The sequence below is a fragment of the Poecilia latipinna genome, unplaced genomic scaffold, assembly GCF_001443285.1.
Source record: "Poecilia latipinna isolate Pla-1442-1.1 unplaced genomic scaffold, P_latipinna-1.0 Scaffold57, whole genome shotgun sequence".
In the NCBI taxonomy this organism is placed as follows: domain Eukaryota; kingdom Metazoa; phylum Chordata; class Actinopteri; order Cyprinodontiformes; family Poeciliidae; genus Poecilia; species Poecilia latipinna.
The window spans coordinates 961,096-985,628 of NW_015112673.1; the positions used below are offsets into that span (position 1 = coordinate 961,096).

The 24,533-nt window shown below is 42.6% G+C and overlaps 1 protein-coding gene across 5 annotated transcripts; it reads right to left on the reverse strand.

Moving 5' to 3' along the window:
- Positions 1-1,412: 1,412 nt before the first annotated feature.
- On the reverse strand, positions 1,413-24,359 carry baz2a (bromodomain adjacent to zinc finger domain, 2A). Of its 5 annotated transcripts, XM_015055083.1 has the most exons (31): positions 24,056-24,359; positions 22,921-23,038; positions 20,729-21,586; positions 17,504-19,067; positions 17,043-17,413; positions 15,733-15,990; positions 14,616-14,990; positions 14,466-14,526; positions 14,161-14,269; positions 13,919-14,020; positions 12,948-13,170; positions 12,799-12,860; positions 12,648-12,713; positions 12,168-12,554; positions 11,835-12,089; positions 11,532-11,746; positions 10,392-10,466; positions 10,102-10,276; positions 9,967-10,029; positions 9,740-9,884; positions 8,708-9,321; positions 8,310-8,625; positions 7,456-7,611; positions 7,208-7,368; positions 7,014-7,079; positions 6,043-6,326; positions 5,093-5,228; positions 4,554-4,700; positions 4,190-4,455; positions 3,931-4,074; positions 1,413-3,053 (listed from the first exon to the last, which is right to left on the reverse strand). In XM_015055083.1, exons 2-31 carry the CDS (start codon positions 23,036-23,038, stop codon positions 2,894-2,896), a joined length of 7,932 nt encoding a protein of 2,643 aa, XP_014910569.1. In that variant the 5' UTR covers positions 24,056-24,359; the 3' UTR covers positions 1,413-2,893. The 5 variants fall into 5 exon arrangements, with proteins under 5 accessions (XP_014910569.1, XP_014910542.1, XP_014910537.1 ...); XM_015055056.1 differs by having other exon boundaries at positions 17,043-19,067; positions 24,176-24,359; XM_015055051.1 differs by having other exon boundaries at positions 17,043-19,067.
- Between the last annotated feature and the right edge of the window lie 174 nt (positions 24,360-24,533).

Genomic DNA, 24,533 nt, shown 5'->3' on the forward strand with positions numbered 1-24,533 from the left:
GTGTGCCCCATTATGTCATGGATTACCCCCTCCTCACTGTGGCAACTGTGTGACTGTTATCCCCCCCTTTGTGGCGGTAAGCCCCAAATGTGCCGCTCTGGAACCCGCTGGCGTGAGGAGTTTTCAGGCCGCCTCACTCACCCAGAGTGCTGACACTGACGCTATTTTCACACATACACTCGAAGTGCAAACTCAGGGCTTTGCGCTACAGAGCAACGGGGAATTAATAGAAGCACTGGATATATGGTACAGACTCTGGAAATGAATGTAAGGTAAAAGGGAAAAAGAAAAATCATGTTGTTTCTCCTGATTTTGATTGTAGATTCATTAGTGAGTTTGAATCTGGAGCCTCCATCAGAGTTGAGCAGCTGGAAGTGACGGCAGGATGTTTCCAGCAGCATGTGCTCCAGGCAGGACTTTTTATTTTATGAAATAAATAAATAAATAAAAGAAAGAAAGAAAGAAGAAGAAAAAAATAATAGCAGATGCTCCCAATATTTCTATGGGACACAAATAATTTTAACATTTTCCACAGTCAAGTTCAAAGTTTATAAAACATGGAAGGACAAAACATATTAATGAACGCTAACATGTAAATACATGAGATTATAGCCAGGTGGCTAATTTCCAGCTAGTCTGATAAATAGCTCTGATGTGACATATTTTCGGAAACTTTCGTAGCTGACAGCCATCTTGGTAAGTATCAACTGTCATGACAGTTGCTATGGAATTGCTATGACAACAATAAAGAACTAGCTCCCGCCTGGTTCATATCTAACAATACAAGTACAGAGCAATTATCAAGTCTCAAACTTTTTGAAAGCCATAGTTCATCAACTCTTTGTGCTACTCTTGCCTAACAAGATGGCGGCTCTGTGGCGCGGATCACTTCCGGTTCAGATTTGTGGGAACTGTGGCGCGTTGATGTTGAAGCGCATAATAAATGCAGGGATAAAAATCACAAAACAAAACTATGGAATAAGAAATACTTTAATTATAAAATCGATATCTTTGCACATAATCAATGTTGACATTTTAGCTGGTTTTACAAATGTTTTGCAAGTAAATTGAAAATTAGATCAATTAAATTCTTCTCACAAGATTTCACTTTTTTAAAAAAATTGTGAATCCAAGATAACCCCTAAAAATCTGAACTGTTCCATTTCTAGGTTTTTTTGGACAAAAATAAGTAGAATCACTGCAAGTATTTTCCTTTTTTTTTTCCTTTTTGAGAAATATGAAGTGTGTGAAGATTTGAAATCAAAGTTAAATTTCTTGTTTGGACACAATCTTGGCTGAAAAACAGCTAAAACATGCATTCTTATTTTATCTTTATTTACAGATGGTTTCTGGTACCTGATTAGAATTAGAGTGAAAAAAGAACCAAAGAAACAGCAGCAGAACAACTCCTCTCTACAAGATGTGTTTTTATTCAACTCACAGTACATTCTACAGATGCACACGTGTTACATCACCTTAATACAACAGAGTCCTGTAATACCTCCTCTTAAAAATGATGAATTGGTCCTAAAAATATAAAGAATCAAATTTAAAGTCACCAAAACTGTACATTATTAAAAATTCACTTAACACCACATTTGGTTGTCATGTCTTTTTTTTTTTTTTTTAATACATTTTCTGAAAAAAGAAAAAAAAATAATAAAGTTCAGTGTAAGGAGCAAGTTTAAATAAACCCAGACTGTGGAGTCATCCCGTCACCTTCGTGGCAAACCAACCGTGCAGCGTCATACGTTGGCCCCCAAAAAAGATAAACAATAATAAACCAATGAAAAGGAATGTAAGACAGAGGAAGAAGGCAGAAATGCGCCCAGTACATCAAAAATCAGCTCTTGAGATATTCTAGACTTTAAAATCAAACTTCAATCTGCTTTAAATATTTTTATTTTTTTAATCCAATGTAATGAGCTAAAAACAAAATGTGAGCTTTAATTTAAACCCCGCTCCAGAGCGGGCCTTGCAGCTGCGGACTTGATGTGTAAAACATGCACAGACGCTCCTAAAACCTGCAACCGACGACAGCAAAAGCTCCCTCCTAGTGTCCAATCAGCACAGCCTATTTACAGGTGCGAGAACGCTTCTTGGCCGCAGAACGTTTTGCTCTTCACAGCGACGTCTACGAGTCTACAACGGACCGAATCTAAAAGCCCTCCAGCTTCTGAGTGTTTCCCACAAGAGCAGCAGGGGAGGTTGTGGGTAAAATTACGTATACAACTGGTGTCGTGTGTGTGTGCGTGTGTGTGACTTTAAGTGGAGGTTATACAACATCTACTGGTGACAGTCCAACAACAGATTCCTTTAAGTTTCACTGGCCTTTTTTTTTTTTTTTCATAAAATGTCTAAACATCTCTATTGGGTCGTCTGTACACATTCACTACGAGCTATTGCTATTAAATAATCCCAGCTATTGTAATCTTTATATATATAATATATAATAAAAATATAGTGAGCCATTGAAAAAGTTACTCCTAGGCATAAGACCACGTTACATTACATTTCCAAACAACAGGTAAGAAATGCTCAGAAGAGTCTGGATGCGTTCAGTCGTCGGGCGGCGCCGAGCAGGTCCGGGATGCGGTGACAAGGTCACACTCTGACCTTCAGTGCGAGTGTGGAGCCGGCCGAGCGGCCTGATGGGACGCGACGGGAGGAACACGGGACGAGGGGCCGGGGTGGAGAGACGGGGGGGAACGGTGGTAGAAAAAGATTCGACCTGTCCAGGAAACGATAACAGACAAAGAGCCAAAACCTATACATATATACCTATACATGAGATAATACAGGAGGCCGGAGCAGGACTCCAGCCGGTCTCTGCAGCACTGGAAAGTGCAGCAACAGTCCACAGCGCCACCCTGAGGCCGAACCTGGCAGGCTCCTATTTGTCCTTGTTGGAGTAGAACTCCGCCCAGCGGCTCTCGAAGAAGCGCCTCATGGAGTGACCCGCCATGCCCACCTCCGACGTGTCCTCGTTGAACAGCTCGCAGTTGTTGAAGACCAGCTGAGCGTCGGCCGCAAACTCATCGCAGCTGCAGTAACTGGAGAGGAAAAGAAGAGAGGAGGGTGAGGCGTGAACCAGGAAGAGTTACAAGCAAATCCTTCATGTCTGAAGATTAATATCGTTTTGGAAGAGCTACATACTCTGTGGCACATTTCAGTTAGGATATTTCATCTAGGGATGAAACAATCAGTTTCAGTGATGAAACGATTAGTGAAATAATCGCCAGCTAACTTAAGTTTATCGATTAATTGTTAACTGGAGCATACAGACTCAAAAAAAGGCAATTGGCTGAAAAATCAACACAATCAAAGCAGAAATCAAGTCAAAACAGTAGAAAAAAATATGAACATTTTGCATTTCAGACCAAAAAACTCCATGTTGCACAGTTTTGGCTTCACCTGGTTCAATTTTTCAATACTATTATTTCAGTTAGCTGCACCAGTATATTTTCGTTTTCCCTCAACAAACAAACAAAAAAAAATAAAAAAATTAATTAAAATAAATAAATAAATAAATAAAAAAAATCGCTGATTCCTTCAGGGTTGAGGATGTTAAACACCACAAAAACAGACATTATGTCAAATATATTTATATTTATATGCAAGGAATATCCATCGATGGATGTTTCAGCAGCTTCCCCTTTTTTATTGAAATATTTTACCACTTCCTGTTAGCTGTGTAGAGAGAGGAGGCAGTGATGAAGAATGTGTAATCTCAAACATTATTATTGGTGCCAATAATTTTTGAAAAAATATTCACATACATAACTTTATACAAGTAGTAGATTATCCACCTGAATTAACAGATTAATTTGTTAAAGTCAAATGGAGTATTATGGGAATTATTTCCCTTAAATCTGAACTGTAATGAAATCCAGTGTGTGAAAGCTATAAGACAAGAGTCCCTTCTCTTACGCTCCCTGCAGCAGTCTCTCTCTCATGGTGAGGAAGTCCATGGGGTTCTTGATGATGCGGCGGTAGCCCGGCACCAGTCGGGGGTTGACGGGTTCCAGGAACGGCCAGGCGTCTGCATGAGCCTCCATCTCCATCAGAATGATCCTGGTGGGAAATTGAGCCAACGATCACCACCTTATTTCATCGACTTCATTTTAAAATCTAAAAGAAGAACAGGAACAATGTTTGAGGAATCCGGCGGGGCTGAACAGCGACTCACTCGCAGAAGGTGAGGTCGGGTTGGTTGCGTGTCGTTATGCGCCGGCGTTTGCTGCTGCTGCTGCTGCTACTGCTGCTGCTGCCGCCGCCTCCGTCTCCAGAGTAACGGGTAGACGATGAAGATGAAGGCGCAGAGGCCTCCTTGTGCCGCGTTGTCATGCCGCCGCTGCGTCTTTTTGTGGTCTCGTCCTCACTGCTGTCCTCTTCATACCTCCTCTTCTTCGTCCTGGTGCGCTTTTTGGACAAGCTCTGCAGCTCCCCTTCCATCTTAAACAAATAAAAAATAAAAAAATCCAACATGTCAGAAACGAGACGGTATGGTTGGACATAGAAACAAAAAGATATTTTCTTTGCTTCCAAATCACCTTAGGGACACAGGTTGGACAAAACCAATCTCCTTCTGGAACCTGGGTGATTTTGGGCTTCAGGCAGTACATGTGGCAACCTCGATCGCAGCCGTCACACAGCAGCAGGCACTCGTCGTTGTCCCCCTTCCTGCACACCTGGCAGGTCTACACATAAAAAAATAATAATAAAAAAAAGCCTAGCGTGACAATCGTGTGTAGATAATCTGGAAAAATATTCATATTTAATCACAGACTGAGAGCATTTAGTTAAAAATCCAGGTCGTAGACCAACACGATGTAATGTACAACTATGAAATTCAAAGAAACTTATGCATATTTTTTCAAAAGACTATTTTTGAGAAGGACAATTACTCCTCATACTCTCCACGAACCTGAACCTTTACAGTTACGGTGAAAGTCAGAAGAGGCCTGGGTTAAAATGTACCACATGATTTTCTTCACCAGTTGAAAACCTGATTGGTGTGGATGAATCAAGTTTCCATCAACCAAAACGACTCCATTGTCTTAATCCGTCACAATGAAACACGTCTTCTCACCACTTTGGTGACCGATCTCTCCCAGGCGATGGCCTTCTCCAGCTGAAACACGCAGAGGCAGAGCTGCGGCGCGCTGCGGCAGCGGTCCAGAGCCTGTCGCCACGTCCGCAGTCGAGACGTGATCTCACTCTCCAGACTGAAACAGAAAACGGCCACAAATCCGTTACAACACGCCTGTCAGGCTGGAACTAATGATTATTTTGGTGATCGATTAATCGTATAAAAAAAAAAAAAAACATTCTGCAGATTTTTTATTTAACAACTTAAGCTTATTTTATACAATATTAGAGATACTATAAAAGATATTAGAGATAAAAATGATGCATTTGTTTTTTAAAATCAACATTTTTCGTCTAAAATTGAACAATATGACATTTCTTTGGTGCACAATTGATCATTTGTAGCAAAGCATGCTACTGCAGCTTAAAAAAAACAATCTAACCTGAACATATGAAAAGCTCAGACATTTCTGCTTTCTAAATACGGTGAAGGGATGATCTATTAACTCATATTTTAACTGATTATTAATTGAATAGCAAAAAGGTGTTTAATAGGATTAAAAAAAAGAATAATGCTGAAATTTTCATTTGAGGAGTTTTGAGTAAATCAGATTTATAGGCAGGACTTTTTTCTATTAAAAATAAAATTTGTGTATTTTTTGTACAGTGTTGACATGTTCTTTTAGAAAATGGCCTTTTTATTAGTCTGTTTACTTTATTGATTACAAAATACACTGACGATTAGGAATTAGGGGCAGGAAATCACAAGATCTTGAATCTTTGATCTTGCATGCCAGGGAACATGATCATTTGTTTTACTTTTCTTTCCCGTTTTCACTTTTTGCCTTCTCAAAATAAATAATTCAAAGAACTGATTCATCACGGTTGTTCTCATTAATCATTTACACACGTCTCTAAACTCTTCTGTGATGCTGAACCGCTCCTTCCCACCTGAACACGTCTAGAGAGAGCTCCTCTCCGGGTGTCGGGGTGAGCGGCGCGAGGCGCATCACTTCCGACGGGTTCCACAGCGGCTCCTTCAGGTAGCGCCTCTCGATGTTCCTCTCCAGGTTGGCGAGCCGCAGCACGGCCAGGTCCAGCGGGTGCGTGGCGATGCGGGGCAAACCGGACCACTCCTTCTTGGTCCGCACGATCCAGTCGTCGCGGGGGTCCACGTCGTGCTCGTAGTACTGCAGGTCGTCGCGGGTGGAGTCCGAGTCTGGGATGGTGTAAGGCTGGAAAGAGAGGAAACATCCACGGCACTTTTCAAGGAAAGCTTTCAAACTTTTCCAGCACTTTGGAGATGAAAACAATGCAAATTAACTTTAAAAAAAAAAAAAAAAAAAAAAAAACAGTTTCAATTCACAGCCATCATTTATTACCGTTAATGTCATGTGATGATTTTCTACACAGCAGGGACAATGTACACTAAAATATATCATTTTATGTTTTAAAAATGTAGTTTTATACACTCCCTGAACTCTTGACTGGTGTGAGAACAAAACACAAATTTAACAACAAAGAAGAAGAAGTCTCCCAATTTCAATAACTAATGTATAAAATAAAAAAACCACCTTTATTTCAGTTACACAGATCAATAACTCATCGAGCCATTAGGAATAGTAAATATTCATTGCATTGAACAAATTGGTTTCTGTTGAGCTAAATGCTTAAACACAATATAAATAATAACTTGACTTTCTGTAAGGTGTATTTTCTCCTGAAAGCTGAACTGAACTTTATTACGGAAAAGTGCAGATAAAATATCAAGCACTTTCAAGGACTTTATACAGAAATCAAGCACTTCTCAGACCTTGAAAACACCTTCTTGAATTTCAAGCATTTTCAAGGATTTCAGACGCCCACAGAAACCCTGGCAGAAAGACGGCGAGTTGTTTTGGGCTGAACATTCGAGAGCTCACCTGAAATTCAGTCACTGGCGTTTCTGTGCTGTTTTCAGCTTCGTTCAGAGCACCCTGAGGAAGAGCCTTAAAGACAAACAATACAGTTACTAAAACACATCAACACTTTCACACGACTATTACATTTTATGTTTTTAGAAATCTCAACACATTTATAAACCATTTTAAAAAGTGAATTTCAGTTTGTCTTAAACCTTTAAATGTAGATCAGCAGCAATGACTCTCTGCTCCAGGTCCTCCACCCACTGGAGGGCGCTGACATCCACTTCCATCGCCTTCTCCTGCACCTGCCAGGGCTGCTGCAGCGCCTCCAGCAGCACGTCTTTGTCCTCCGTCTTCAGCTCAAACAGTGGATCTACGCAGAGAGGACAAGTGAGGGGAGACGTAGCGACGGGTGTGCAGGGGGGTAACTAGGGAAAGGCGGACAGGATGGTGGTCTCACCGTTAATGGGTTTGGTGCACATCTCAGCTAAGCTCTCCATGTGTTTGGCCAAATGCTTGTGGAGAACTTTCTCCCGGATGCCGCGTGGATGGAGTGCCTGCAGCGTGTGGTAGAGCTCCTCTGGATCCTTGATCCACCACCATCCTCGCACCATAGCTGGAACGCAAATCAGGAAACACAACAGCAATTTTAGGAAGGACTGACTCTGCTAGGATGAGCAGAAGTCCATTCCACAATTCTCAGATTTGTATTTGTAAGAAGACAATACAACAAGCATTGGAAAGCATGCATTCTTCTACTTTAACTCCACATTTTTTTACTTATTAGTGTTGGCCTATCACATAAAATTGAGTTTAAAATCTCACTAATGGTTTACAAAGTACTTACCAGTAACAGCCCAAACTACATATCTAATCTTCTTCAATGCTATAAACCATTAAGACCTTTAAGATCAGCGGAATCAAACCAACACAGAATTAAACATGCTGACGCAGCACTCAGTTTTTATACACCAGAAATGTGGAACAAGCTTCTGATTCACTGCAGGAATGCAGTCACCTGTTCTATTTAAAAAATAGTTTTTTTTATTTTCCAAGATTTTAATTTACTTTATATTTAAATCCGTTTAATCTAAATCTGTTTTGATGAGTTTTATCTTAACTTCTATGTATAAGCACTTCCAATTGCCATCGGCTGGAAGTTGCTATATAAATAAAGTTGGCTAAGAGTCCAATGAAATGCACTAAAGTAGTAAAGTCACAACATTCAAACACTTTTGAAGCAGCTTGTATATTTAACTTTTGACAAACTAGCCACATTATTCTGCATAAAAACAAACAAAAACCCCAACATACATGCTGGTATGGGCTTCACCACCAGTTGTGTGAAGTATTGCTGCTCCAGTTCCTGGAACACGGCGTTTGGCGGGCGGCCGCGGCGTTTTGCCGCTGCGCCGCGGGGCCCCCTGCGGGCCGGACTGCTGCCCCGCCTGCGCCTCCGAGCGGGCCGTCCGGGAGTAACCGGAGCAGCTGGAGGAGAAGCGATGGCAGCTGGTGGAGGTGGAGAGGCTGTGGGTGGAGCAGCAGGAACCAGATCGGTGGGGGGACCATCCTGAGGTGCTGCTGGGGTCACGGGGTCAGCAGGAGTCAAAGTAGGCAGGAGCTGGTCATGCTAAAGAGGAGAGAGGGTCTGGTTTTAATATCGGCTCCAAGTATTAACTGCTTTAAAAAGTGTTTGAGCTGCAGTGGCGAACCTCCATGAGCGGCGCAGCAAGCGCAGGCAGCGCACTCGGGATCTGAGGGAGGAGTTTGGGCGGGGAACCTGGTGACGCCGGCGTTTGGGGCTCGGTGAGAGAGTTATCGTCACACGGCTGCTTGGGGAGGAGGTTGAACCACTGTCCGTGCTTCTCCGCCATCTCTTTGATGCTCTCCTCTGAGCGGCCGCCTTCAGGAGCGTCCCCCGCCGGCCCAGGGCCGCCACCGTTGGTCATGACGTCCTGCGACTGGCTCAGCCAGCTCTTGAACGCCGCCTGAGTGAGGTCCAGCAGGCCGCTGTTGGGCGACCCCGGCCCCTCCTCTCCCACAGACCTGACGCTGCTCCGACGCCGCCGGCGGATCTTCGCTGTGCGGAGGTGCAGCTCGACTTCCGGTTTGATTTTCCGGGGGCGTCCGCGGCCCCTCTGTGTGCTCATGAGGGACGCGGTGCCGGGAAGCGGGTCGTCTTCCACAGAGGCGGTCTGAGGTTGGCTCGGCGTGGCAGAGGGTGAAGCGGGAGCGGGTGGAGAGGTTGGCACTGGGATCTCTTCCACTTTGGGCTCCTTTTTCAGGAATGTGACAGGAACCTCGGCAACAAAGACTTCTGCTGAAGCTGCAAGATGGAGGTGTAAAAATTAAAGAAATGTAAGACTTTCTAAGACGTTAAGGCAAATATGAATGAAATTTAAGACCTGCATCGCCAAAGAAATGTACAAACTTCATTCATGATGATGAGCACAAAAAAGCTAACGAGCTACAATGCAATGAGGTGCCTGCAAACTTATGCTCGACAGAAAAGTCTCATGAGAAAAACATACAAATATAATATACGAGATTTGTTCCAAGACAAAATTTATGACCTGTGATTTAGCTATGTACGGCCAAATTACTTTTTTCTACAGAATTGAGGACATTTAAGGTCTTAATTTTACATGCATAAATTCAAGGCTTTTTCGAAGGTTTTAAGATGTGCGGACACCCTGTAGAAAACGAGAGTAAAGCCTTAAAGCCCAGCAGAGCCTCGGACTCACTCAGCAGCTCCTCGGGTCCCTCCACCAGAACTCCACCGAGGTGAGGAAGGGCCAAGTATCTGCGGCGGTAACGGTCCTGACCCAGCATGACGACCCGCATGGAATGAGACGACTGGAGTAGCTTTTTACGGAAAAACGCTTGACGCTGCAGAGGAAGAAGAAAAAGAACATCTGATTTAGTCTTTGCCAAAACAAAAGCAGCCGTGTCTGAGCTGTATCAGGCTTACCTTAGTTAGCTTATCTATTTGCCTTTCAAGCTCAGGAATGCTGGCAGTGGTGGGGCTCTCACTCTGCAACAAAGAGAAAACTGGATAAATATGGCGGCTGAGGTTTAACTCTAAAACACAAGAGCAGATGCGCACATCGCTGAGTTTGGGTTCTTCTTTGCGAGCGCGCCTGCTTCCTCTCTCCAGGACCAATCCGCTCTCCTCCAGGCTGAAGTTCTCCTCCTCGGCGACTCTGGCGCTGCGCCGCCTCTCCTCGAAGCACAGCTCCTCCTCCGAGCGTCCGGTGCGACGTGCCAGCACCGACTTCAGTCTGGCAGGGAGAATCCAAACATCAGTGACATAATTTAGTTTTTAATGGACATCTGATAAAATCAGAGGACTCCACTTTTTAAGAAAAAAATGGGGAGGAGGAGAAATGATCATACTTGCGAAGTTTTCGCTCAATAATCCATTTATTCTTCCTGTATGTTGCCATGTTCTCCAACGTGTTGTCAATGTCACTGAAACACACAAAGTCAGCCATGTTATGAACATCAAAATAGCTACAAACGTCCATAACCTGCATGGATGTCCTTAATTCTCGGCTTTCACTTTAATTTCATTACCATGTGGATTTTCTCTAATCCAAACAAGATCAAAAATATAAATTTGGACTCAAATATAATGAGACAGGCTCATTCGTATGTGGTCAAATGTCATTTATCAAGTTGACATTTTTGAAGCCTTCAAGCTTCCGGCATAATTCTGGTTTCATATTTGACCATTGGAAATGAAATCTGGTTTTCATTTCGACTGGTTGGGTTCCTGCTAGGGATTTCTGTTTCAAAGTCTATAAATATTCAACTTACTTTCCTAAGTGGAGCATTACAGCTTTCACTGTAATGCTCCAAATGCACTGGAAGTGGAGAATGAAAAGAAAAAAAAATAATAAGAAAGGGAAAGGTGGAGTAAAAGGTCAAAAGAAAAGAAAGAAATGAGATTAGAGGAGAGAAAGAAAAATCAACAGGATACAAGTAAACATCATAGACGTCTGCTTCTACTCCTTCAGAAAGAGAGAAAAACAAACCAAAAGAGAACCAGGAAACCACAGCAAGTAGAGCAGATGGTGCTAACTAATACAAGATATATTTAGCAGTAATCGCAGCCTAAGAACGTAGATTGTAAACGGGGTGAGATGAGGGTGTGGTTGAAGCAGAATAATATTAAGCTTCTGATACGTGGACCTGTTGAACTACTTTTAAAGCTAAATTAAAAGTAGTTCTGATAAGTGGTCTAATATTCAGTCAGAATTTCGCCAACAATCTTATTGATGGCTACAAAAAGCTTGGGGTTTCTTCCTAAAAGACATTTTACCAAATGTTTTATGGGGTGCATGTAGTGGATTAGAGAAAACCCACAATAAATTCAAACTTGTAAATATACGCCTTAGTTTCAAAATATACTATATAAGTTTCAATATATACTAGATAAGTTGAGATGAATCATTAAAACCTTAAAGCTAATGGGAGGAAAGTAACTGAACTTGTGTTGGGTGTTATTAGAGCAGGAAGTTGCGCGGGCCTGACCTCATCACGATGTTGCTGCTGTTCAGCTCCTCCACCAGGAAACCCAGGATGGCTGCCTTGGTGTCAGGAGGAAGGATGTGAAACGTTTTGGTCCTCAGCGTGTTGCACACTTCCGTCTCGTAGCCGTGAGACTCCAAATAGATGCGGAGAACTTCTGAGACCGTGTTGCGGGTCAGCTCCAAATCAACCAACTTCTCCCCAAGTATCTTCACTGACTGTGAATTGGGATTAGAGTATGTGAATTAAAACATGTTGGTGCTTGTTCATGTGTTAAAAATGCTTGTCTTAAAGTAGCTTACTCACCTGGTAGTAGGACGGGAGGCCTGGATCGTGAAGCGCTGACTCCACCAACTTTATAAGGAGGTCCTGGACTTCCCCCTGGCTGTCGCCCAGACCGAGCAGACCCTCCTGCAGGGTGGAGAGGCTGGGAATGTCCTTCGGCACATTGATGCCGATTATCTTTCCGTAGCCATGCAGGAACTCGACCACCGCCAGGCAATGCGCGAACGCCGTTCCAGAAAGAACCAAACCGGGAACACGGCTCAGCTCCGGCAGAGGCTGGAGGACGTAGAGTTTTAATTTAAAAACTCAAAAGATTCAAAGAGTTCAACTAAACCGGGCTCAGTAGGAACTCACTTTGTGGTCAGTGAGACACATGTCTTCTGTGGGCTTCTTCAGCTCCTCTGCGATCAGCTGCTGCCTCTTGCGTTCCTCCAGGCGTCTCTGGGCCTGCGCTCGCCGCTCCGCCGCCCTCTTCGCCGCCAGAGCGGCCTGCGCTGCTGCCTCCGCCTCCGCCTGGGCTTTAGCCAAGGCCTTGGCTTTGCTCCGGGCGCTGGCCGCTCTGTTGCTCTGGACCACCTTCTCGTCGGACGGCTGCTGGGCGGGTGCGGCGGCTTCAACTTTGGCTGCTCTCCTACGGCCGGGCTTTTTGGGTTCCGGAGCAGGTTCTGACTGCGTGAGCTGTGGAGCAGCTGGATCCGACGGCTCAGCGACGCCTTCCAGAAGTTTGACATCTTGCTCGAGCTACGAGCCAGAACAACAGAAAATATTGACAGGAAGCTGAAGTGACACTCGTGAAAGGAGGGCAAAATATTATTTAGTCTTGTTCTGAAGTACCTTTGCTTTCTTTTTCTCCTCTTTCATCTTCTTAATCTTTAAATCCTCCCTTCTCTTCATTCGGGCCTACGACGGAGCAGCAGAAACAGAATAATGAGATCTGAACGGTTTAACGAGCCAACTGTGAAAGAAAGCAGCTAGGAGGTCGTACCTTTCTTTTCATTTTCTTTTTGATTTTTGCTAGCTTCTCCTTCTCCTCCTCGGTGAGAGCTTCTGGAAATGCAGAAATGGCAGAAAGTCACGTCTGCTCTCCTTTGAACGACTTGCATAATGGAGCCAAAACGACAAACATTCGCTCACCCTTGGCCTCCAGACGATTTAGCAGCTTGGCGTCAACTTTGCTGAGGAGGTCGACGGCGTTGAATTTAGGAGGTCTACCCGGGCGGCGCGCTTGTCCCGCCTTCAGGGCTCCAATCCGGCGAGGTTTCTCTTTGTCGGGGTTCGGAGGTCGACCACGCCGACCGGTGATGGCCATGATCATTGATGGGACCTCCTCGTTAGCTAGCAGGACCCACTTCACACCCTGTGACACATACACAAGGATGGTATTTCAACAGCACATTTTAGGACTCAAATCGGATTAATCGATTTTTTTCAGTAGTTGATTAATAAACAATTTTTGTGTCATATCTTGACGATACAGACTCAAAAGAATGACAATTTACTGAAAGAACACAGTCAGGGCTGTAATTATGCTAAAAATGCACAAAAACATACATTTTCAACCATTTTTGTTAGCAGATTAACTCAACTTTTGTCCGATTTATGTTCAAGTCTTACCACAGATTTTCAGTTAAACAGGTCTGGACTTTAACTGGGCCATTCTAACATGACTTAATCTCTGATCCAAGTCATTTCATTATGACTTTGGCTGCAGGTTTTGAATCGTTGCTCTTTAGCAGAAAACCTATGCCTCAGTTTTTAGCCTTTGTTATTTATTGAACCTTTCAAGCCTTCACAGAAAAGCTGCATTGATACAGAGATTAATTTACACAAAGGTGGACTTGACTTACTCATGAGGTGACATCAGCAGGTAGCTGGTTGTACTGGTTGTATTTAGGGACATCAATAGTAAAAGGGATGGGACGGAAATGAACGCTGCACCTTAGGCTTTTTCTTAAAATCATTTTCATTCTAGTTCACAGTTATGCTCAGTTTATGTCCATCACATAAAAGTCCAATAAAATGAAAGAAAATTGAAAAAGCTCAAGAGGTTTAAATACTTCTGCAAGGTATGATTTAACCAAAAAAAAAAAAAAAAAAAGGTTTACCTCTGAAGTTTCTCTTTCTTCATAAAAGTCTCCAACAGGCATGCGTGGGCTGAAGCTGAAGTGCTCTCTGGAGACCACACCATCCGAGTGTTTCTTGAGGTACTGAGAGAGAATAATAAGGTTTGTCGATACAGAAGAAAGAGGAAAATAAAGGCCACTAGGGAAAAGCAGATGCAGAGTTAAGAGCAGGAAGACGCATGTGATTTTAAAAACACATGCGTCTTAAAAATAGAAAAAATCACCTTGATAATTTCTGGAAACTGCTTCATCCTCCTTCCACATGGAGTGTAATACCAAGTTTCCCCCTTCATGCGGTTATCCATTTTCTTCACACGAATCTCCCTTTTCCACCTGAAAATTAAGAGAGGTTGGTGTAAATTTGGAGTAGCATCATTTAGGAAACAGTTTCTACTCATAAGACATTTTAATGCAAACAAACAGGTTTTCCTTCTACATGATGTTTAAATAAATGACTCCATAAAATGACTCAGATTCTCCAACTCATCCCAGGATTTAAAGGAAACTTCTGTAAAAATTGGATCGCTACCCGTGCTGCAGCGGGAACTGGACCTGCTCTTCTGATGCCACCCTTCTTCTGTTCGATTCGCCTGTTTAAGACAGAGAGCCCAATCAGAACCAAACCTGGAACCGAGCCACGTCACCCAATACGTACAAATCTGCAGACTTGCTTCATTACCTGCAGTGGAGCTGTCATCGTTTTCGTCACCGTCGTCAGCAGTCGTCTCTGTATCTCGTTTCTGAGCTCCCGCCGCGCTTCCGTCCTGGTCCTGTTTTCTGACCCGCTTCATCTTCTTGGGTTTCTGCACCACTGTGCTCAGGGCAGAAGCGTTGGCCAGAACGGCATTAATTGCAGCCGTTATTGGGTCGACCTCCTGTGCGAGAGAGCCAGCCTCCCCTGACGCCTCTGTTGTTTCTTTAACATCAACCTTGAGCGTTTTCTTCCTCTTTCTGCCCACGGCTCCTTCCTCTTTCATCCCTCCCTCTCCGTCGGTCTTCATCTTCTCCGCTTTGGGTGTTCGAACCCGAGGTTTTCGCAAGTTCTCCCCAGGAGCTTAAGGAAAAAAAAACTTTTTTATAGCATTGCCAACATTTACCATTCTTGCATATTCCATAAATTAATAAAGGAATGCCGTAGATGACCTCAGGGTCTGCAGAAAGCTAACTTCTTTAGCATGTGGGCAAACTTATATCAGCTCCACTATTTTTATTAGTAAAAATTAAAACAAAAGATAAATGATTAAGAAAGGTATTTTAATAAAATTTATATTTTTCATGTTTTATTTAATTTTCAGTTTAAAACAATTGGTAACACTTTATTTGAAGGAGGGTGAATAAGACTGACATGACACTGTCATAAGTTATGACAACTTGATATTAACCAGGAAATCATTACTGATATAAATTTGTTATAAAAGTATTACTGATTGCACTTTAAAAATTAGGTAACTTTATGTTATTAAAGGTAAAGTTTAAGCAGTGATGATTTCCTGGTTAATGTCAAGTTGTCATAACAAAGACATTTTGAATAATGTCAACTTCGTATTAAAAGTGTCATAATTTACCGAATGACGTTTTATGACAACATTCATAAATATTCATGAAGGCTTATTCATGTTCATGACAGGTGTTATGTCATGTTTATGAAAGTGTCATGTCAGTCTTATTCAACCCCCTTCAAATAAAGTGTTACCAAACAATGACTTAATCAATTTCAACTTTTTTCCCAGACAGGATTTACTTGGTAAAAGGAAATCTGATGTTAACTTTGACCTAGGAATCAGAATATGGAATACCTGCAGTGGTAACCAGCACTGTCTTTGGAGTTCGAGGTCTGCGTCGTTTGCTTGTGGTCTTCAGAAGATCTCCTGCAGCTTCGCCGGTTACCGGTTGGAGAGGATGCACAGCGGCGCTTTCTGCCGGCGTACTAAAGGTGACAAAGTTGTCCTCCCTCACTGTGAAACTCGGGGTTGTTGCGTCGTCAGCGCTGCTCTTAACGGGTCCAGCTGAGTCTTGTGCATCAAGTCCGCTCGGTTCCCAGCCTCCTTCAGAATCTGAGACAAAAAACAACAAACTGTTTACAAAATTCACATAGCAACAGCATCCCAAGTATATTGGAGATACAGTGTTCCTGCACATTTTTACGTCAGATTTCCTGAGTTTGTCTTTTTAACAGCAATTTTCAAAGCATGAATAGAAATTTTCACCTTGAATTTACAGCAAAAATTTAAGGATTTTAAATATATGAACAACAAAAAAAAAGAGGAGGAGCGGTGGACAGAGCAACCAATAAGACTGAAGCAACCTTTTCATCGCCGCAAAAGTTTTTCTAAATATGCACAACAAAAAATTTTTTATTATGAACCTTTAATTTCAACTGAAATGTATTTTTATTTCCAGATTTCAAAACAAATTATTCCTCTTGTAGAATGAAATTAGCCTTTTTTAAAAATCAATATAGAAACAGAAGACAGACAGGTAGCGCCGTTTGAAGCCGTTACTTTAAAATCCGTTACAGATATTAAAAGCGCCCCTGCCACCCTGAAACTAAACAAAACTGGTGTCAAAAGTTTGTGCAGGAAACATTTTTGTTTGTGCTGCTATCAATAAATTATTTCCAGAGGTCATTAAAGGACAAGCGGCCAGTCTTTATTTACAAAATCAAACAAATTGTCAATCACAATTGGAACATTGGTGCAGCAAAAATGTTTGTTTGTGCTGTTATAATCTTTAAGAAAAAAAAAACATTTTATATATAAAACATAAAATGTATATAAATTAACTTTGCCATCTTTTTGCAACTCAAATTTTTGTAGCAGTTATTTGATACTGGTTGACCTTTTATGACCTCTGGAAACATTTACTAAAAGCTTTAAAGTGACAATGGCACAAACAAAAAAGTTTTTGCTTCACAAACCAGCACAAAATTTTGACACCAAATTCATTTGATTTGAAGACAGAAACTTCACTTGATATAGATAATATTTTAATATCAGACTATGTGATACTTCTCTGGTCTACCTAGGAACCCTCTATGAAGACAAAGAGAAAAAAACTAGTTTTAAACTTAAAATCTAAGTTTAAATTCAGAAATGTTTCAATGTACCTTGAGAAACTGGCTGAGACGATGCAGATAAACACGAGTTGTTCACGTGGCTCGAGTCAGCAGCAGAGTCTCCGGTCTGAGTGGTTGTATCTAAAGACGACTCCAGCATTGAACCTTCTGTAACCTGGCTGCTGTTTCTGGTCGCCTCCACCTCGGAGGCTTCCTCTTCCCTGGTCGACTCCATGGTGTCATCTCTGGAGTCCTCCACCGAGAAGCTGCCTTCTCCGGAGCTGTCAAACGTAGCAGACTGGCCCTGCTCAACGCAGGACGTGGTGTCCAGCTGAGAGGTGTCAAACTGAGAAGAATCGCCTAAAAACGAGGCATCGGCATCAATATGAGAGGTCTTTTCTAAGATGGAGCTGGCACAGAGTCTAGAGGGGGAGTCAAATGTTAATTTGTCATAAAAAGAAGAAATTTCAGAGGAGATGTCAAAGCTTTCTTCATTGGGTTGATGTTGTAACCTTGTGCTTTTGAGATGCGGGGGCTTTCCGATTGGAGTAGACGCCACAGGAGAGTCTGCTGCGCCTGAGAGGATACTGCTCTTCACTTCATGCTTCTCTAAATCTGAAGCGTTTTGGAGATTTCCTTCAGACGCTTGTAACGATTTTCCCGGCGGATCAGTGGGAGATTTATACTGGCAGACTTCCGGCTTCTTGGTTTCAACCGCAGCCACATGAGATTCAGTCCTTACCAGGTCTGAATCCAACTGGGATAGGCTCTCCTCTGGTTTTCTGTTCCTTTTATTTTCTACTTCCCTCTGCTCCTCACCGGGAGCATGACGCTCTGACGTTAGAGAAGAAGCTGCGAGGTTTGGAGAGTCAGAGTTTCCGACAGCTTTAGAAGACGTCCCCATCGGCAGAGGCATGTAAACCAAGGCAGGAGGGCTGGACAATGGTGCAGTCCTGGAGGCTTGAGTGGTTAGAGGTAGGGTGAATGGAGGTCGGACTGGAGAGCCGGTTTGGGCTGTGACAGAAGGCGCTTTCACCAATCTTGGTGGTGTCAATGCTGCAAAAGCAGTGGAAAGACTTGTGTCGACAGCTGGAGGAGTGTGTTTGCGATACTGGGATGTTGCTGAAGTTGGTTCAGAAAGTTTACTGCCAACTGAAGGGGTTCCTGCTGCAGACACTGATAAGCTGGGGACAGGTAACGTTGAAGGTGAAGACGCTGGAATCTTCAAAGACGCCACACTGGGAGATGAGGAATTTGTACTCAAAGATGAAGGAGCAGATATCAACCTCGGGGGAGCAGGTATGTCATGCTGACCTCCAAATGCATTGGCGACAGATGGCAGCAAAACTGGCTTGGACCCGTGAGACATTGGCAACCCTGGAGATGCGACGGTTGCCGATTGGGAAGTGATGGAGACGACGTCAGAAGAAGAAACACAAGTAGGTTTAGAGGATGTAGGAGGAAGTACAGACTTGGTTTGATCGCCTAAAAACTCGGATGAAGACGAGGCAGGAGGGCCCGAAGAAACTGTGCCAACAGATATGCTCTCACTCGAATGAATCAGAGAGGAAGAGTGCCCCTGTGGCAGAAGCTTGAATCCTAGGGCTGATGTTTCGGACGCTCGCGAAGTAGAAGACCTCAGGCCTTGGACTACAACAGGAGGTGAGGAAATTCTTGAAGAAGCAGCAGAAGACGAAGAGAAGGGCACGTCCACATCACCGGATAACACTCCAGGAGGTCCGGAGGCAGATGACGGAGATCCAGATGAAGTGGAGACCCCTGGTGGAGTCGAAGCCTTCATAAGAGACATCGAGGCCCCTGAACTTGATGCTGAAAGTGGAGAGGTCACATGCTGGAGATGTGAGGAAATGACTGCATCTCTGACAGGGGCAGTAACTTCTGGATACGGAACTGCTGGTTGATCGGAATATTGACGATAATCGCTTTTAGGACTTGCATGAGGAGCAGAAGGTTTAAGTTGGTAGCTGTCAGTCTTTGGTGACCTCAGGACAATAGGTGGTTTTTCACCACCAGCGTGGCTTGCATCAACTTCCTTAGCAGTTTCACGTGAAAACCCTAAAGGAGAAGAGAATCACAATGTCAAAATTATTAGTTGACTCAATCAAAAGTATTTATAAATGGTACATTTGGTACTTCATCTCTGTATGAACAACATCCTATTATGCAGACGCAGACAAATTTGTTGAAAGATTTAGACAAAAGTTCAATCTATAATATAATTTGGTTGCATTTATTCAATGAGAGGAAAAAGGGACGTCATTTAGTCTCCTAAAATGTTTAACAGACGTCAAAGTCTTGTTTGCCTCTTATGCTCCATACTCTTCTCGGGTTTGTGCTTCAAGTTTTAGGTATTTGGACTGAGACAGTCATGAAAGAAGGTTGACTTTGTGCCTCATGAACAATTTCTCTGTTGGAAGATCACATGATGACCCAATTTAATTTTTTTCTCCACTTAGCTTTTTATTACAACTGTCCTGGTGTTTTAAAATTTGAAGTTTTACAAGGTTGTCAGGGTCCTTCAAACATAAGCAAGTCTTAGGTCGTCTACATACTCTATCAAACAACAGTGGGGATGAGGGGCTTTTCCGCATTTTCATCTTTTATCACCAAATCTCCTTGGCAGGTTTGTTGTTGAACATTTTCGAATTAGTCTTTTGATGGTATTAGTGAAGATTAGCAAATTGTACATGTTTATATTTGTAATCATAGGAGAAGAGAGACTCTTCTCATTATCTCTTAATTTTCTAAAAATTTTAGAGTGTGATTTTTCAACCTTTACAGAAGGATTTTCACATCTTTATAAGAAGTATAACTAAATATCACTCTAAATTAGTGATGGGTATTCATTATTTTGTTTATCATGATAAATTTTTTATAAGAATTTTGATTCATCATTGTCACAATAAATTCTAATCAATGCAAAAAAATGCCCGTATGCTCAGGTTTGTTATTTTTACTTTTTCTCTTCAATGTTTTTTCAATGAGAGCATCAATAAATACCGATATATTTCAATATATTATTAAATTAAATTAATTTGTGCAACTTAATGATACAAATCAGACTTTTAATGAAGCATATTATCAACAGAAATGTTTCTCAAGAGCAGTTGTTGTGCTTGTAGCACAACACAGTTTCCCTAAAAAAGCCAAAAACAGCTCTTATTGTCACTTTTGCTGTTATCATAATAGATGTTATGTTAAAATTTTAAGTCCGTATTCGCCCACCCCTCCTGTAAATAAAAAGGCTTCTTCCTAAAAACAAATCTTCTGGATGACATTATTTTCCAAAAGTAAAACAGTGACACCTGCTGGTGGTATGTTGGTACTACCCCAATGCCAGACTGTAAAAGCTGAAACTAACCTAATAATGCAGTAGAAGCACAAGTAAAGTTACAACTTAGCCCGTTTTTACTTTGGAGACTTCACAATCACCATTATAGCTTCTGTTAACACAGAAGTGCAAGTTTTCAGCAGAGATGATGACGTCAGTAATGGCAAAGCAGAAATAAAACCATATGACGAGCATGACTCATGTCCAGACATTAGAAGGAGGAAATAAGATTGTAGACTAGGAACGTATGACTTGTCATCAAAATCAAAGACACAAAATGTCTTCAACCTTAAGGCGGCGATGACAACATGCAGCAGTGCAACATATCAAAATGAAGATCTGAGGAAACAGCGAGAACATGACCATCATAATCAGAAAAAGTCACCTTGCAGTGGAGAGGACATCCCTGCACTGCTAGTGTGGGGGCTGCGATCCCTGCTGAGACCTTTGGGTGACCCACAGTCCTGTATTGGTGGTGACACAACTGGTGTTGGCGACATCCCCACCGGCAGAGGACTGCTGCTGCTCCCTCTGCCCAAGCTGTGGTGCTGCGGGCTGCCGCGGGGTGGGGTGAAGTTCTGGGCAGCTGGGGGCATCATGCGAGTCTGGGACTGAGATTGCTGTGGCAGCTGCTGCTGGGGGGGCTGGTAGAAGGGCATCCCATTTGTCATCATACTGTAATGCTGCTGCTGCTGCTGCTGCTGCTGGTGGTGATGGTGAGACTGATGGTGGGAGAGGAGGGGCTGCTGAGACGGTTGATGGGCGGGCGGTTGTAAGGTCTGCTGCTGGTGATGTGGGGACGGCGTAACGCCAGGATGAGACTGACTCTGGAAGCTCCCATACATGCTGGGGGAATTATAACTCATCTGTTGTTGGGTGGGGTTGCTCCTGTTCCAATACTGGCTGTTGCCTGTTAGAGGGACGTTTGTTTGGCCTGCGGTGGGGGGCTGGTGGGACGCTTCCACGCCACCATTCAGTTGGTACTGGCTGTGGCTTTGGAAGTGGTGCTGTGACTGAGACTGAGTAATCCCAGGCGCCGGCTGCTTCTGGTGGACCCCCTGCCCTGATGACGAGCCCATGCCGGGGCCATACTGAGGGAGCCCCCCCCACAGGTATTCGTAGCCAACGCCGCCCTGGTGGTGGCCGCTCATGTGCGGGTAAGGAGCTGACGGGGGGTGGGAACCAGACACGTTCGACCCGTGTACAGTAGTGACGCCATTCACATTCATTTCGCCATTCAGATCTGTTAAAGAGCAGAAACAGCTTTAAAAAACTGTTCAAACAGAAAGACATGTTTATTCCTAAAAACATTAAATAAATTAAGAGGAGTTCAGTTCAGGAAATGTGTGCAATGATTCTCTGTGTTGTGACAATTATTTAATTTTACATGGTAGTTGATTAACCAGAAGTTCTATATTTTACAATACATAAACTGACCAACAAACAAAGGCGCCAAGATTTTAAAAATTAGGGATCCACGATATTAACACCAACATCAATATCAGATAATTTTAGTAGTTTTTTAAAAACATTTATTCATTAGGTTTATTTGATGTAGACAGACACATGATTCTTATGGTGTAATTTGCAGCACTTGTCCCTTGTTAAGCTTTCCTACACAGTGTGTGTGTATATATATATATATATATATATATATATATATATAGAGAGAGAGAGAGAGAGAGAGAGAGATATCGGTCCGATAAATAAAACTGAGCCGGTATCAGCAACTGATATCGATTTCTGTCTTATTACCATTCGTTTCTAAGGAGGGCAGGGGGAGGAGTTGGTCATGTGATATTTGTTTGGTCATGTGATAGTGATGAAGTGCAGGATTCTGGGAAGCTTAACTGAAGTAGGGGTGAAGTTTTTTTTTTTTTTTTTGAAGGCATCAATAGAACATTGACATATATGTAATATGTACAGTACTGGCAAATAATGGTTATCAGCCATACCTGCAGTATTTATATCAAATATTAGGCCGAATTTTTATATTGGTGCTTTGCTAAAAATACATACTAATTTGCCTTTTTCTCAACAGTTATCTAAATGTGATTGTGGAGGGCATCAGCAATTATTTTAAAGACTCACTGGTGCAGCCTGTTAAGCTACTGCAAAGCACTTTGAATTGCCTTGTTGCTGAAACATGCTGCACAAATGAACTTTCCATGCTTGACAGTTTCTGGAAGGTTTTGAACCCAATTTTAATACAATTGTTAAGCAGTTAACAAATCAAACGTATCACAGTTTTTGCAATTGCAGACAAGTCAGGATGCAAATGCTGACCCCTCTCCAACGGCAAACGCATATGACCATCACAACCTATTCTTGGAGCAACACAGTCTTGTGTCACTACCTCTGCATTCGATGAGTACTTATTAAAATAATGTTCAACATCTTTCCAATTTAGCAGAATACAGATAAAAATGCTTTAATTTGATGAATACAAAATAATACTTAAGCACACAACTGTTATGTTGAAGGTTTTATGTGACCCTCTAGAGTCTACAGGGTGGACCAGATTTGGCCCCCAGACCTTAAGTTTGAAACATGTGTATTAAATGATGTTATACTCACTCTTCCCCTGTTGAGGAAAACTCATGGAGGACCCGTTAGTATAAAGAGAATCCCCTGAGGAGAGTTTCAGTCCTGAGTTTGTTGAGGTGCCATAGTTGAAATGGTTATTCGAGTCCATCTAAAATAAATAATAACAATAAAATAAAATAGAATCACAACACTAGTCTGTCGTTACTCTCCATTAAAATTCAAGAAATCACAAATAACCAACTTCTGTTTTGTTTCATACAGCCTGTTTAAATGATTTTGTGACAGCATTTTGGGACCAACGGCAGCAGCCGTTAAAATGTCGCAGCCAGCAGCAGCAGATGCCAGGCCCGAGCGAGTGTAATGGACAAGCCGAATATTACGGTAGGAGCTCATCATTACCGCTGATGAGGCGCTGCTAATACGGGCACAGACTAAAAATGTTCATTACAGGTACAAACACAAGCACGAAACATCATCAGGGCGGCAGTGGAGGAAGGCGAGGGGATAAACTAATAATGTATTGATATTTTAAAGAACAGTTGACAACAGCACTGGCTGTTTACCAGTTTTCGATAGTCCTCCGGGATCTTGATTTCCTAATTCAACGAGGCCGTTGCAACAGCAGGCGCCGCGTTAGCTTAGCGCCCTCAAATGAACCAGCCACTACTTTAAAGCGCTGCCAGACGGCTGTGCTGGCCATTTTATCCTTAATGTTAGATTAAAGTGCGAGTCCGAAAGGTTCCCAGCAACTTTTCATGCCCGGAATATGTAACAGAGAATATCAGCCTAGCACCCCCCAAGGTTATTTAGCTACATCATCACAAAAGAACAAAGCTAACAGATAAAGCTAACTAATAGCATCCTTATCCGGAGTAAGTAGGCTGCGACGTTAGCAGGTACCATAACCACGCTGGTTCATCCCGTGGTGAATGCAAAAAAAAAAAAAAAAATCAAGCCGGTTTGTTAAAAATAAAAACGAACTCACAAAAAACAGACTCGCGGATTAATAAACGGAGGCGTACTCCCATTTGATGACGGGCTAACGTTAGCTAGCAGCCAGATGAAGTTACATTGTTTACGCACACAGACAATTTCTGCAGAGCATCATCCTCCTACACCGCCACCATCCAAAGTTTCACCGATATTCCACTCAAAACAGGCCAACCTTTTTTCTGTTTAGTCCTTGGGTTCCGGAGGCGCCGACGGCGTTAAACCCCCTCCGTGTTAACGGGTAAGCGTAGGTGAAGATGACACAGCGATAAATTATAAACAACTATTCCCTAACCTTTGGGTTTTAAATTAGCAAACATGGCTGTTGAGGTCCGGTGCAGCCATGATCACAGAACGGAGTGAAGCTGGAGCCGCGTTAACGTCCCAACAATGAGGCGCACACACATCCGGTAAAAGTACTTCAACAAAGTTCAAGACGCGTGTATACACACAGAGCAGGGAAATAAAGCCAAAAAACATATCCTTTTAAATTATAGCCAACGGCACAAACTATTTCATCACTTAATAAAAAACATTTTTATTTGATTCAGCAAGTAAAATAATTGTGAATATAGAATACATTTGTAAAATGCGGTTGACATAATTATTTCTAGCGACTAACACACGTATTAATGAGCAAGTCTTTCATTTAA

What these genes read in the sequence shown, in the direction of transcription:
- baz2a (XM_015055056.1), bottom strand. Translation starts at nt 23,038, where the DNA reads ATGGACTCGAATAACCATTTCAACTATGGCACCTCAACAAACTCAGGA. An exon ending in CAGTTCCCGCTGCAGCACGG is followed by an intron (nt 14,270 to 14,465) that starts GTAGCGATCCAA and finishes CTTAATTTTCAG; the next exon opens with GTGGAAAAGGGAGATTCGTG. An exon ending in TGTGTCTCACTGACCACAAA is followed by an intron (nt 12,090 to 12,167) that starts GTGAGTTCCTAC and finishes TACGTCCTCCAG; the next exon opens with CCTCTGCCGGAGCTGAGCCG.